Source organism: Lupinus angustifolius, chromosome LG15 (assembly GCF_001865875.1).
Source record: "Lupinus angustifolius cultivar Tanjil chromosome LG15, LupAngTanjil_v1.0, whole genome shotgun sequence".
Taxonomy (NCBI): Eukaryota; Viridiplantae; Streptophyta; class Magnoliopsida; order Fabales; family Fabaceae; genus Lupinus; species Lupinus angustifolius.
Window position 1 is genome coordinate 17,705,403 of NC_032023.1, and position 15,690 is coordinate 17,721,092.

The following is a 15,690-nucleotide window of genomic DNA, read 5'->3' on the forward strand; positions in this document are numbered from 1 at the left end:
GTCAAGAATTCTTTTCAAGTGTATAATCTAGCTTCTTGATATCCTCAAGCTCTTCAAGAATGGAGTACCATGACCAATTTATCATATACAAGATTACATCTTTTTCTTATTCTTCATCATTTATCCCTCTTTCTTATTCAACATAGAAGCATCTCATTAGGATCAAGATTATGATATGTTCTCTCTCTTTCATCATCAATGGTTGATTCACTTCAGTTTATGATGGTTAGCTTAGATATAACTTCTGTCATGGATAGTTAAGCATTGGATGAGTAGCTTTTGTCCATAGTGGTTAAGTTGATGATATAGCTTCTGCCATGGGTGATTAAGCATTGTTATTACTTCAAAGCAAGCTTCAAATCAATTCCAAGCTCGAGAGTAAAAAATTTCACTCACCAACTTGAGGGGATATTAAAGATATATGATAGGTTATTTTGGAAGATGATAGTTGGTTAGAAAGTTAGGAATTTGCAAGTTAGTTTTATATTAGTTACTTGTTTTACAAGCTTTCTTTTCATTCTTTTATGTTGTATAAATAAGTCATATTGACCAACTTCTTATTCAATCAATTCAATTCATTCATTCTATTCAATATTCAATGAATAATTTTCTTTTTTTCATCTTTCTTGTTTTATCAAGAAGATTTCAAGCATGACTCCTACCATTTTAACAGGTAGGCCCATGGATGTGCTAGGTTTGTAATCATTATTCTCTAATAATATCTTGGTAGCCGCTCAACGCTCTTGGTGACGTAGGGACAATGGGCCGAATCATGTTACCAAATTCTCTTATTTCTTCTCTTATATTTATTCTATGCCCATTATTTGATTGTTTGTGGTCAACGCTGCGCAACAATCACTTATGCGACACCAACAGTACCAAACTAGAACATCTCATCGTCAAGCATAAGGAAGCATATTTTTTAGGCACAAAACGAAACCTAAACTCAAATTTATATGCTTAAAGTATTCAGTTTGCACTAGGAAAAAAACAAGAAACGTGACAAACTACTTTAATTTCCTCTCATTCAGTGAAAAAAGTGGAATCTATATGTCCCAGCATCCATAACCATAAGATCCATAAGGATCACATGTACAAAAGACAATCTGACCTCTCTTGAAAGTATAGTCAAACTTCTACTACGAACATATACATATTTCCCATCGAGACTTTGTTGTTTATGTTAAAACAATAAAAAGGCATGCACTAAGACAAGCTTAGAATTTATGAATACTTTAAGCCAAACTCATTTTCAAACCTAACCTACAAGCTAGCCAACAAAACAACACACAAGAATATTGCAATTTCGTCGGTGGCTATAATAATAATTGTGGTGGGTCTATATTTATAAGCATCAAAACACAGGGTTGGGAGAGTGGGGAAGAAAAAGACATGAGAGATTAGAATATTATGAAGGTTAAGGTATTTTTTATCCATTACTTTGTTCTAATCTAATACAAAGCCATTGAACCTATCAACCTCACTTAATAAAAAATGCATTTGTTGAGTTCCTCTAATCCTATTCCACTTCGTGTCACTTTCTATAAATTAATTGGTAGAAGGTATACGTCCATCTTCAAAGTCCATTTGATTAAACATAGAATTAGCAATGACCACAAATTAAAAAGGCGAAATGCATTCGTGTACAATGATTGGTAATGAATCTTAATCATATATGACACGTTTAGTCTCTTCATTCGAATTATCATAGAATAAAAATTTTAAAAAATATGCACGTATAAATATTGAGTATACTACTAATAATCACCAGTACTTGACAGGTGAAGTAGTTGAATAAGCTTGGAGTATAAAACATATTCTTGAAATTGAAATTGAACCAAAAATTTAGAAATTTTGTATACTAATATATACCATTTTGAAAATCTTAATATCATGACGTCCGATATATCTTAAAAGTAGTCAGAATGTATTAAGGAGAAGGTCCAATATATCTTAAAATATTAAATATTCAGTTCTATTATGCAAAAGTACTTTTTGTAGGTTCTTATCCCCGGTTCATAAGAACGTGCTTAAGAAAATTCATTAGAAAATCTTTAGGAGGGATAAGTTAGTAGGATTTATAATCAGAGGAATATTGACGTTGAATGATGTAATAAAAGAGGTGATTTTCTTTAAAATGGTGAATTGTACTCCTGAAATAGGTATACTTAGTTTTCCTATAATTGTTTTTTGTTGTTAAGGAGCCATTTAATTAGGATATGTCATTTTCTTGTGGATAGAATGATATGATAGTATACACATTGGAAGGAATCTACGAGGTTGAAGATATCTGAATAGGGAAATAAACTGGGGACATAGCATAGGCTTGAGATCCAAGACTGGAAGCACTATAAGGCTTTGAACTAAAGTCATCAACTAGTATAGATAGAGTTTGAGTTTCTAAGACGCACCTGCATTTTACGTAAAGAAAAACCAGCTCAAGCTTTCAGACTTCTAGTTTAAGCTTTGCCTTAATAAGGGGCGCATGTTTTCAGTCCAGATAAAAATATGGACAAAAAATCATATACTACTAGACATTATACGGTGTGCCATATAAAATGGAATAACATGTTACATGCCTTTGTGGCACTCCTTATATCAAATACTCGTCAATGGTCAAAATAAAATAAATTGAATAGAAAGTAAATAAATTATGATATTCTGATTAATCACGTATTAGGAACAGAAAGTGCTATTTGTTAATGACAAACTTCATATCTTTCATATCTTATATCATATGAATGTAAATAATCCAATCACGTATCATTATAGGACTTTTGGAGTGAATAAAGATAATTCATGCTTTGATTTGCTTCATGCCTCTGTCGATTTTTTTTATAGTTTCCTTTTTCTTTTCCACTATGTATTTATCCGTGAGAATTGTGTTAACTCAATATTATTCCACATGAAGAAGAATAATAAAGTCAATGTGGTACTTAAACTATGTGGTTCTCCCACCTAATAAATTAGTCTTTTGGATTGAGCTTTTCTCATATGCGTAAGTCCTAACAATTGGTGCTTTCATTGATAGTCGTGTCACAAAAAGGACTACTTATAAGCTGGATTAAGGTATATTATCGAATACTAATAGGTGAGTGAAACCACCAAAAGAGAAAGGCTACCATGAGTCAATGCCGATAGAGTGAAAGCCGTCGCCGTGGACATCAACCCTTAAAGGGGCGGCAATGTTAGGAGTCTCACATTAAGGAGAATGGTTTGAGCTCTCCCCCCTAATAAAATAGTCTTTTGGGTTGAGCTCTTTTCATGTACTTTAAATGGTTTAATCAGATTATAAAGAAAATTAAACAGCATGAGATGAGTTAATTACACTCAATCACGCCCTTAACAGCGGCACAACTTTTCATTAGATCTCATGTTAATTTTCAGCATGTGTACAGTCATTGCACTAACATATTAATGACGATGAAAGTTCACGTTAACAGTACACTCAATTATGATTATTTGTTAGTTCTTCGAGTTCAATGTGATGATGGTTTTTATTTTCCTTGTTACTCTCGTTCGTATCTTTTTTCTCATCAGTCATTACCAAATTCAAAATTCAAAGATGAAAGTACCTTAGATAGTGGAATTTTTGTGTGATGATAGGTATCATTCATGAGAAAAAAGTATATTCAAGCCAAATATAATTATTATGACTGATCATTTTCCTTCAAGTATTTAACATTGCTGCATGCCCAAGATTCGAACTCAAAACACTTATTAAGCTTGAATAACATCTATTAGTTGATTCACATTGATGGTATAGTAGGACTTATTAGAAAAAAACTATTATTCACACAATCAAACGTAAACAGCAATATAACATTTTTAGTAGACATCGGAAATGTTTAAGCAACACATTGAAAATCTAAAACGGTACACCATAAGACCAGTGAGTAAACTATAACAACTGGTATTTTAGATATAGAACTGATTATATTCACCTTCAAGTCATTGAATTTTAGGTGGCTGTCTCACGAGCATTGAATGGGATCGGCCTTGCACTAGGTATACCTGCAACTCAATCCCTTGTTGAACTGATAAACGTTATATTAGGTGGCTAAGTGCTTCAGGCCTTCAGGGTCTATTTGTGTTTTATGTTCGCTAAATCATTTCCCATTTTTGAATCGTTATTTGTGATGATAATATTTACCTCTGATTCTGGAAATGACAAGTATCATTCACAAGGTGAATTGAGAACAAAAGTTATGAAATGTTTTTTAAAACTTAGAGCAAACCTCTTAAGATTCTTAGTCATGCATATGTTTAATTTTTTCCTACTGTATGGATATCAGTTCAATTTTTGCAGAGATAGTTCAAGAGAGAGCCAGAATAAGTGTATATGAGTTGGATGGATCTTTTGAACCTATACTATCATCTTTTGCTCCCTCTCGAGTTGGATTTTGGCTCAGCATGCTTATAGTTAAGCCTATTCCTGAAGGTTCTACTGTATCTCAAGAGATTTTAACTGTAACAAAAAATGCTGAATCACTAGCCAAGGCTTTATATACAGCAATATGAATTCCAATGGCTCTATGCTGCTTCATTTACTCGTTTCTTTATCATGCATATCCAAGAGATAGGGAATGCAGCAATTGGAATTAGATAGTTTAACAAAGGATATAGAGTTCGAGTCAGAAGATTTGTTTGTTAGGGAATATGATGGTAATGTGGTTAATGAAGATAACACATTGCACCATTGGTAGTTGACATTCCCCAATTCAGGGTAATAGTTTTCACAGTTTTGCAGCTTACTGAGATTGCTTGGGTCTAGAGATAAAGTTTCAGGTATTTCCAGGAGAAGAGAATTTTATGAACTGCATTTTGATCAAATATTAGATGAATCATATGTGCAGAGTAACAAAAGAGAACATATAGAGACTTCAAAGTTTTATCTTCTCTTTATTTGAGAGATGAATATACCTTGTTTATAAGGGATTTAATCAAGTGTAGATTCTCATAGTAAAGCATATTCTTATTGCTCCCATTACTAGTTGTAGAACTGTGATTATTTGTGATATATAAACAAATACACAAAGACAAGGAGTGATGATATTTGCAATACACTTTATCTCATATTTCTATACACAAACAAATATTCCACACATCACTTGGACACTGTTTTCACCAACCACTGGTGATCTTCCATCTCATGTGAGTAATTGTGGCAAAAATGTGTATGTAAATATCATTTCTCAAAATGAATATTCAAACAAATTGATTATGTAATTAAATATAGGCTTCGGTAGAATATGTTTAGAGCACCTGGAAACTCAATCCTTAAATGGGCTTGGTAGCAGAAATCATCACAAAACGGCCATTTCTAATGCATTTAAATCCAACCAGTCCACAGACTCTGCAGAGATCTTCAAGTTCACGTTCTGAAAGGAAGACGTAGCTCCCTGATGCTTGCCTTATATTCTACAATGAGAAACAAGTTGTCACTTGTCACCATTCAAAACTAAGACAAACTATTTTTTTGTAAAACAAACAGAACTGGTAAAATGGACGGGATATATAATATCATAATCATAATTCATAACAATGGGAAAAATTGTAAGACAAAACACAGAATGCTACACAGCTAAAGATAAATGGACCTTGACAACCACTACATGGAGCTAGCAGATCCAAGTTAATAGAAACTATAAGTGAAGTAAATCTTGTATCTCTCACTATCGAGTTTTATCATTTGCAATGGAGTATGATGTCTAATACTGACAAGACTACAAGAGTACCAAGCAAAATATTTAATACCTGACGTACTGTACTTAAAAATGGAACAAAGGTAAAAGGTCCATCAACTATGTAGGTGGTTGCAACAAAGACACCTCCAGGTCTCAAAACTCGACTTATTTCAGCTACCTGTGAAAACAGATCACAGAAATTATGGGAAGAAATAGTGTCGCAAATACAAGCTAAAGGAAATGATGCTATGCATTAGTATGACTATGACCATCTCACATAAGTTATGCAAACTGCTAAGCGACGAACTAGTTGATGGAGTTTATTCAAAAAATGTTACAGTAACACTGCAGAGCACGCCTACATTTAAAATTAGTGAGCCTGAGCATTATCAAAAGCATGAAACATGTTCTTCATCATAGCTGACACACTACTTCATAGTTCATACCTTTTGGGATGCTCTTCTTTACCCATCAATAAATAACTTAGAACTGTGCTTCAACATTTGCCCCCAAGCTATTTGGAAAATATATTCTAAATAAATGAAGAATTGTTCTGTAACATCCAAATATTATTGAAGAATTATTCACTTACAGCAGCTAATGGTGAAGGCCAGCAGTGGAGAGCAGCGCCAGCATGCACAGCATCCACTGAATTTGAAATAAAAGGGAGTCTAGATATGTCTGCTCTAACCAAGATGAAGTTCCTGACAAACAAATATTACTGAAATGTAATTGTCATATATTAATAAAAGGCATGATTTAAACAGTTCTCTTAACAGGTAGAATCTTAAATTTAAAAGTTATATAAAAAATTCTAATCAATTTAAAAATATAAAATGTTTACTCTTTAGGAAAGTTCTCTTCCTGCTGAATGAACTCATAACATTGCTGTAACATGTTTTCTGAGTAATCTAGAGCAACAACCAAAGAAAACAGTCCACTCTTTGCAAATAATCTTGAAAAGAGTCCACTTCCACAACTAGCATCGATGATATTTCCACTCAATACCGGCTTTAAGAAATCCTTCATCAGTTCAAACTGCAGTCAAAATCAATAGAAGAAATGATTTTATATGTTAAAACATGCCAAAAGGAGTGAGCATAAAGCAATGATGCATCAACAAGATAATTCTGATATTGCTTTAAAGTACATATGACAGTCACAACATAGAAGAAAAATCTCATTCAAATTTTAAAGAATTTCATCATATATGTTCCAGAACCATATCCAAATTCATGTCCTTCTTGCCAAGAACCAAAAGGTAAAGAAGACATATTGGATGATATAGCTTCCAAAACAACCATGATCTAAGTTTTAGCTTATAGGTTCTAGTTTGGATCTCTGATACGATTTTGTTTATTTGGATGTTCTTATCAAAATAACTTATTTAATCTAGATAAATTCCGACCCCGCCTAGTGGGACTTAGGCTCGACTATTGTTGTCGTAATCTAGATAAATATTTTTAACTTCTTCTAAGCTAAAAAATTTAGCTTATAACAAAGCAAGGGGAAAATTGCTTGTCTGATAAGCTGCTTAGCATAAATTGTTGAATTATTGAATGTGGAACAGCTTGTGAATTCTGATGCCCCTCTAAACTCTAAAGGTTGATATATAATAGATTTCATGAATCACGGCCATTCCAGTTGGATACTAGCTTATTCAAGGAAGCTAAGGGCAAGACAAAGGATAATATATAGATGATAAATCATTTAGACAAAAACACATGTGGGTCCATCAAAAGGGAATCGTCTTCAGGAACAGAAACATTTGATTCACCTCTTTCTCAGGACCTGGAAAACCACCCCATACAGAAAAAGATTGACGCCACCCCCTCTCATAGAGAAATGATACTAGTGGCACCCTGATTCAACAAATATTCAGTACAGTCACAACTCACAACTACAAATCAGTTTCAAATTCAAGCTTACAACTTTCACACAAGAAATATACTTTTATGTAGCAGGTATTTCACTACTAACAATCTAATTCATATGCACAGGATATCCATGCTTAAAAAATTAGAGTTGCCAAAAACTGAATTAATACATAAATGTAGAGACATGATTAGAAGTTTAGAACATGAACAATAATGTGCATAGAAATATTTCCCAAACTCTGTGTAAAACAGCATTATCACTAGTTATCTTGCAACACCCCTTGCTCTCATCCACCACCAATGCATTTGAGAAAAGCTTTGGCAAAGCTTATCCCAAGTCCATGTTTTTTTGCCTCTGGCAAAAACATTCCATGATCCACAAGAAAAAACCATTTGGTTTTCATTTAATTTCATTATTATTTAATGAAACTTCACTTAGCTGCTTAAAAGACGGAAAATATTCAATAATTTCTTTTGCTTGCATTGTGATTCAAGCCTTCCCAGTTTCTATTATCACGGACATACACAGTTCTACAAATGACCAAATGCAACTAAAGGTTGACCGGGGAAAAAACATTTAATATCAAGAAAGGAAAAGAAACTTCCATGCCTGAAAAGCTCTGTTGAAGCTGGCATCGGTTCACCATAGGTCTTAGATTCACCTGTTGTGGTGAGATCAAGATGTGTTTGGTTACCAACATATGTTTTCTGACAGGTGCTACATTGTAAACTAGATTGGGGGATAGCATCTCTGCATCAAATTTTCCACAAAAACGAAAGCAGTTCATCAGTTTAACATAAAGTTGTGATTTAAAGAAAAACAAAATAAAAGATGAAAATATACTCACAAATCACAATGTTAGTAAGAACAAAGCTAGCATCAGTCCAGGATCATTAATACATATATGGGAAATTATATTAACCTCCTTAAGATTTGATTTAATTAGACTTAACATTTCTCTTCTTTTCAAAGCTACATTGGTCTTTCGTCAAGGGAGTAAGGATCCCTCTAGTGCTAGAGAGGGGCTGTTGTCCAATACCGGAGAGGATCCTTGTTCTAAGAAGGCAAGTGTAATTTCAATTATAAGCATACAACAACAATCAAACTTTTATCCTCCGGAAAAAAATCAAGATGAACCAATAAAAATGTGGCTGCTGGGATTCGAGCCCAGGTCTCCACGGCCACAACGTGGAATTCTTACCACTAAACTACAGCCACTTGATGTTTCAAATGTATGTATAATGATAATATAATCCGCTAGGCGTGTTGTATTGTCTCGGATAAGAAATTGCACTCAATATAATTAAGTAAAACATAAAGAAGATAAATGCAATTCCCATAAACACATATATACATAAGCAGCCAAATTGAAACAAATTTATATACAATAATGGAAGGAAGGAAATGATGGATTATTTTATTATTAAAATAAACTCACACGGAAAAGGTAGGATCAGTATTGAAAGTGAAGGAGTCATAACATACGGGACACGCCAATAAGTGTTTGTTGCTGTGGCTGATTTCTTTCTCATTCTCAACTACAATGGAATCGGTTAGGTTGGAGTTGATGTCAATGATAGGAGTAGAAGAAGATGCTCGGAGTGGAGTGAAAGAAAGAGAGGTAGGTTTGAAGAGGCGCGTGGTGGTGAAGTAGTTGACTGAAGAGAGTGTTGGAGTGTGAGTGTACATAGAGAATAAGTAGGAGTTTGTGGTAACTGCTATTCCTTTTCCCATTGCTTCTGCTTTCATTTCACTCACAAATCACAATTCCGAAGTTCTTAACACAATTATCTTGTTAACTTCTTTACTACGAATCCCATGTCACGTGCCAAGTTGTGACCCACAAATCTAGTGGTCAGATACACGGGGATAATAATCATAAATAAATTTAATTCTTAATAAATATTTCAGCCATATTTATAAATTAATTTTTTTAATAAATATATTTTATATGTTTTCTTCAAATTATATAGTGTCTACTTTATGTACCCAAAAAAAATATAATTTTTACTTTATTATTATTATTTCAACTATCATACTATTAGATTTTTCTATAATTGATGGCTATGATGGAGAGGAGTAAGTGGATCCATCTCTATATCATTCATTTGTATTAAGAGTTAATAGTAATTAAAAGTGAATTACTAATGATGAATTGACATTGTATAAAACATTTATATTATGAACACATACATTTTTCTACATAAAAGAATGTAATATATTTTTTTAAGTAATATATTTTTCTACATAAAAAAATACTAATATCAGATATTTATATTATTTTATTTAAATAGTTAATAATAAATAAAAATAAGTAATTGATGACAATGAATGAAACTTTTACCATATCTAAATTTGATAAAAACAATGCAAATTTATATGGAAGTATGACTTTTTTTAAAAGAAAAAAGAAAACCTTTCCTTGGCGGCAAGCTATTTGGACGGAACAAGAAATAAAAAACTAAAATTATACTAAATAACGTCGATTCTTATAATCTTTCATAAATGCAATGTAGTTAATTTAAAATAAAAAGCCCAATTTCATGTTTTTGTGCTTAATTTAAAGTATTTTTTTCTTCTCCCCTTTGTTTTTATACTTGCAAGTTCTTTTGGATCATGATGAGCCATTTTGGAGAATCCTTTTTGAATCCAATAGGACAACTATAAGCAATAAAATTCTCTCTTAATAAATATATAATATATCATCCAATAATTAGGATGAGGGAAAGAAATATTTGTGTAAAAATGACTATCCAACTCTCAAGATTGGTAAAAATAGATCAAGTAACTATATTACAAATGCTTGTAACAAATTCTACGGCACCTTTTCTAACAATCCCATCTAATCCATTTTATCAATTCTTTCATAATTTTTATTTATAAACACACTTTATTATAGTTAATTACTTGAATATAACAATGATTAGTGAACAAACATGCATTCGAACTTAAGAAATTAGAAGTAAATATAGACTGGAGTGCAAGTAATAAAATACTAGATTAGGTATACAGTCCAAATCACTTCATTAATTAAAAGCAAACACGAATTAAACCACAGGATTATGGACATAAAACCAATTAGCATATGGTCCGTTTTGGTCAAGAAATCATCAACAAACCTAAAACAAGGAAGTCCCAAAAACCCATAATTTAAGGTCAAATAGTATAACACATCCCCACTAAAAATTAATTAAAATAAAACAAAGACAATGTGAAAGTAACTGAGTTAGGCCTAATCAATTATACCAAAGCAATGCTGCTTTCACCACCTGGTGGCTTTCGAACTCCACCAAGGTAGTCCCTTGATTCTACCTTCCCATCAGCAAAGATGTTACTGCCACTCATCTCTCGTAGTTTAGCTCCACTCAATGATTTCTCAGTTGATGAAGGTGGTGCATCACCCTTGAATATGTTATTTCCTGAAAGTTCTGCAAATTTCTGATTATAAATCTTCTTAGCTGTTTTCAAGGGTTCCCCAGTAGACTTCAAATCACCTTGCTCTTCATCAGCCTGTAAAACCAAAGTCACAACACAAGCAGCTTACTATTTAAAATGAACAGATTGTAGTTCTCCCACGGTACATAATTTATACTCACAAAGTTCATTCCGAGGGATTAGTTTGATTTTTAAGAGTGACACTTGTTGAGAGTGTTAGTTATGCGCCTCAAAAGGAATTGGTTTCTTACTCATAAGTGAGGGATACCCTTGTTTATACCCACACAAAAAAGTTCATACCAAGATTATAATGATGTCCAGCATTTGCATTATTCGTTCCACCTTAACTTCATTTTAGCATTGTACTCATATTATCCTAATTTCAACTCCACTATGTGCTCTATTTGTCAACCAAGTAAGAGGTTATTAAAGCTTAATCCAATTCTTAAAATTAGGAGAGGAAAAGATCAAAATTTGGAAATACTAGCCGAAATAATTCAGGTAAACAACTTATAGTGGTGCATACCTGATGTTGAGTGGGTACTCCGATGTCTATGCTCCCTTTCAACTCGAGTATACGAGGAGTTATTGGGTTGGGTTTGATTTCTGGTGGTGGAGCAAATATGTCGTGGCCGCTAAGCTCCTTGCACTTTGCATCAGAAAGCAGTTTTTTCAACTTAGAGTCCTCACTTTCCAGAGTTCCACTTAGCTCACGCTGCTTTGCAACCTCAGCAATAGTAGTGGGCTTTTTTGGCGAAACACTCTCCTCCTCACCAAAGGAGATATGACTGATTCCCGCAATTGCTTGCTTTGATTTTGAAGAACAAACATAATACAAGTTAGCAGAGATTCATGCAAAAGTGTGCTGAATACAATTACTTAAATTATTCATGTTCATATAAAATCTAATACCTGGTACATCCTCAGTCCTGTTTTATTTGATCCAGGATTGGCACTGCCAGCTTCTGATGTTTCATCTTCTCCATTGGCGACAAAAATTCCACTACCAGTGATCTCCTTCATCTTATACTCCGAACACGGCTTTCTGTAAATTGCACATCAAGGAGATTTCAGATGCCACGAGATACAAAGACACAGAGGAAATTGATTTAATATTTTATTTAATGTGTTGGTGCATTATAGCAGTTGTGTATTTCTTCAATCTGAGATATATAAAACATAAGGGTATAGTTAATGAGTGCTCCAAGGATAGTTTTGTGTTTAAAAAATAGAAACTTACATTGGATGTCATAATTTTAAGCCAATGCAAAGTTTCAATTCTCAAATAACTGATAGCTCTATATGGGAATGTACATTATACAGAGGCAAAGCAATCAGTGGTATAGTTTTGTGTTCGATAGGGACAATGGTACGATAAAGATATATTAAACTTGAACTTCATATTACTAATTTTTTTGTAATACCAAGGGAGCATGGTTTAAAAGATAGATCCGTAATATGTTCATACAAGTTCAACAACTCAGGCAAATACCATTTGACCCCTCTTTCAAAGATTCACTTTCTATTAATGTGCTGAAATTGCTAAGAGAATACAATATCCAAAAATATATTGTAGATAACAGATAAACGATTAAAAAGTTTGAAAGCAGCCAGGAAATGACGCATGAATTGTAACAGATATTGATAAGAAAACAAATTCCGGATATTCAGAACATAGCTACGCAAATGACGCTATTTTCTAATTAAATAATAAAAATAATTATTAAAGGAATAAAAAACTTGAATTAGAAGGAAATAACAAAAGAGGATAGATCTCACCGTTTGTTTAAGCTTTCAACCTCTTCATCAGTAACCTGGCCCCCAAACACCACCTTGCTGATCCCATCCGACGGCTAAAAATCCATAAATAGAAACAATAAATAAATAAAATAGAACTTCGAGAAGAAAAAGGAAAATAAGAAAATAAAGGGTATTCATGTAAATACGTACCTGATGAGAACGAAGTGAAGAACGAGAAGCAGAGGAATGAGGAAGTGGTGAATCAGAGATTGGAGTTTCAGACCAAGTAAGTAGATCTGCTGTTGAAGTGTGTGGTTTTCTCACTGGTGTGTTTCTGTTCTCCATTTTCTTATTTTGCACCAAATCAACAACGGAAATGACAACGATGACCCTTTCGATCTTCAAGATTCTTTTTTTGTTCCTTCAATGGTAGAGGAGAGAATGGATTTATCTTAATATATAACAAGAGAATGAAAGGACAAAAATAGAGTGTAGATGTTGAAGTAGAAGCAGTAGAAGCTACTCTTTCTGTTCCTAACCCATACACTTCTTTATATATAATCCCTTCCGTTTTTTTTTTTCTTTTTCTTTTCAAATTTCAATTTTTATTTATTTACTATAGTTTAAAATTTGTGCACTGAAAGTATATAGTTTTTTTGCACTGTCATCATATCATTCACAATTAATTTATATTACTTTTATTTGAGAGTCAATGATAATTAATAAATCAACGGTGGATGATTGACTGACGGTGTAAAAAACACCTACACTATCAGTATATACATATTAAATCTTAATATTATATTTATTACTTTGTCTTCATAAATTTTGAATCTAAATACCGCCCTTGTATTTTAGTGTATACCTAATTTATTTACATTATTACTTTTAATTTGGACGGTAACCATGTGCGCCGCATGTACCGCCTTATGTCGGTTGTTGCAACGGAGCACAGGGTTTAACCCGTTACGCTATTGCTACTTCCTTACCCTCTCTCCTTCAATTCAAATACCAATATTCTCCTTCTGTGTATTAAGTAAAAGACTAACTACTCTAAATTTATAGAGAGATTTGGCCATCAAATTAAACTAGTGTGAAAACTCTGTTATTTATTGAAAATGACAAATACTAACTAGGCAGGGGAATATTTTAGTGCAACTATCTGGGAAAATTAAAATATATATTTTTTAATTCAATACCTTCAAGTGCGTTAAATAAATATGGAGTTTAGTTTTCTAACACAAACTTACTTTTTTAACTCTTTACTTACATAAGAAATATAATAACATAGGATCCGCAAGAATATCCTTATTAATAGTTTATATATAAAGGGATATATATATATATATATATATATATATATATATATGATTTGTAAACTTTGATATACCAATGGGTTTTTCTATATAGAACTTGTAACTAAGTGGAATGTGTGACTAACAACTAGTATTTAACCTTTATTAGAACAAAAACTAGCTAGTAATATTCTTCTGAAGCACAAACCCCAAAAAATGTAGTGATATTCCTAAGCATGTTGACAACTATACTTCTGAGCAGTGGGTTCTACACACAAGCTATACATTCCTGGGTTCAGAGATCTATCGTGATGTTCATGTGCAAAAAGTCAAGACTTGCCAACCAATATTTGACTTTAGAAAACTTATTCTTGGCATCCGAGGCAATAGAAGAATCTGGTGAGCTTTTTTTCCAGAATTGCTAGATTGAGCTTGAAATCTCTTTTAATAATAATCACTTAATCAAAAACCATTCGTGGGGCACAAGCAAAGAACATGAAAGGTTTCACGTGTAACCAGTTGGCATCTCTCATCAACATTGTGATTCATTATTATCTACTTGTGTTCTCAAAGATGAAAGTCCCTCCTCACATGCTTTGCTTTTCAGCTTTTTCTTCTAAGTAATACATTTCCACGACTCCAATAAATTAGAAAATGAAAAAATAAAGAAAGAAATCGCGTTGTAAGGGCTTTTTTGTCTTTCAAAATATGATACTGACGATTGTGGGAATGCAACGGTAGCTAACTAACGATAGTTATTATCCGTCAGAGAGCAAATCCAATTGGTTGCTAGTAGACACTAATTACGGGAACATTTCAAATTTCAAAAGTCTCGTCCACGTGTCAGCTACTAGAATATCGTCCACGTGGCAAATTTGATCTTATCAAAAAAGTCATTGTTTATCTACAAAAGTCAATAGCTAAATGTAATTTTTTGGTATTATGAGGGTATAAGTCAGAAACTAATTCTTAATTATTGGGATGTGTGGATGAATGGGGATCACCTGTCCTAAAATCAGTGTGTCCCCATGTCCCAAGCCAATAGGGTTTTTTCAAGTAATGCACATATGTTATTTTAAGTTTTTAAAATTCATTTTTTAATGAAGTGTCAATTTTTTATTGGACCGGGACAGGAATGGGGACAGATGATCTGTGTCCTGTGTAGATACCCATTTAAATAAATATTACTATCAGAAACTGAAATACTGAATCATTACTTAGTAGGTTTTCATAGAGATTTAGATAAGTCTTACATCATTATACCAATTCTTTTTTTGTAATAATTCAATGTTTAAATTCAGAAACCGGGTAATTAAATTAAAAATATTTAATACAATTATCTAATGTATTAAATAGTAAGTGTAAAAGAACATAAGTGAACTTACAACTAGTGCTGGAAACGAGCTAAATCGAGTCGAATTAGAGTTCGACTCAGTTCAGTTCCATAAGGATTGGTTCAGCTCGAAACTCGACTCGATTTTGATACAAGTTATTTTCTTAGCTTGAGTTCGGCTCAATTAAAGTTCGCAAACTGTTCGGCTCAGTTCGAATTGGTTCATTAACTCATATAATTAAATATTTTTAAAGAAATATTTAAAGAAATATTGTTTATATATAAATATAGCCTTGCTTTTATTTATATATATATATATATA

At 32.7% G+C, this 15,690-nt stretch overlaps 2 protein-coding genes, 1 long non-coding RNA gene and 1 other non-coding gene across 5 annotated transcripts; 1 reads left to right on the plus strand and 3 right to left on the minus strand.

Moving 5' to 3' along the window:
- LOC109328311 lies at nt 4,685–5,092 on the plus strand. Its single transcript, XR_002105421.1, has 2 exons — nt 4,685–4,726; nt 4,783–5,092. It is a non-coding gene; the product is annotated as an uncharacterized LOC109328311 (long non-coding RNA).
- On the minus strand, nt 5,043–9,329 carry LOC109328309 (uncharacterized methyltransferase At1g78140, chloroplastic-like). 2 transcript variants are annotated; one of them, XM_019561721.1, is made up of 8 exons: nt 9,004–9,329; nt 8,175–8,315; nt 7,465–7,549; nt 6,532–6,725; nt 6,280–6,391; nt 5,758–5,865; nt 5,265–5,421; nt 5,043–5,229 (listed from the first exon to the last, which is right to left on the minus strand). In XM_019561721.1, exons 1-7 carry the CDS (start codon nt 9,312–9,314, stop codon nt 5,281–5,283), a joined length of 1,092 nt encoding a protein of 363 aa, XP_019417266.1. In that variant the 5' UTR covers nt 9,315–9,329; the 3' UTR covers nt 5,043–5,229; nt 5,265–5,280. The 2 variants fall into 2 exon arrangements, with proteins under 2 accessions (XP_019417266.1, XP_019417265.1); XM_019561720.1 differs by having other exon boundaries at nt 5,206–5,421.
- TRNAH-GUG lies at nt 8,712–8,783 on the minus strand. Its single transcript has one exon. It is a non-coding gene; the product is annotated as a tRNA-His (tRNA).
- Nucleotides 10,566–13,267, minus strand: LOC109328310. Its single transcript, XM_019561722.1, has 6 exons — nt 13,136–13,267; nt 12,951–13,087; nt 12,780–12,853; nt 11,913–12,045; nt 11,527–11,808; nt 10,566–11,075 (listed from the first exon to the last, which is right to left on the minus strand). The coding sequence occupies exons 2-6, from the start codon at nt 13,083–13,085 to the stop codon at nt 10,806–10,808; spliced, it is 894 nt and encodes a 297-aa protein (XP_019417267.1). The 5' UTR covers nt 13,086–13,087; nt 13,136–13,267; the 3' UTR covers nt 10,566–10,805.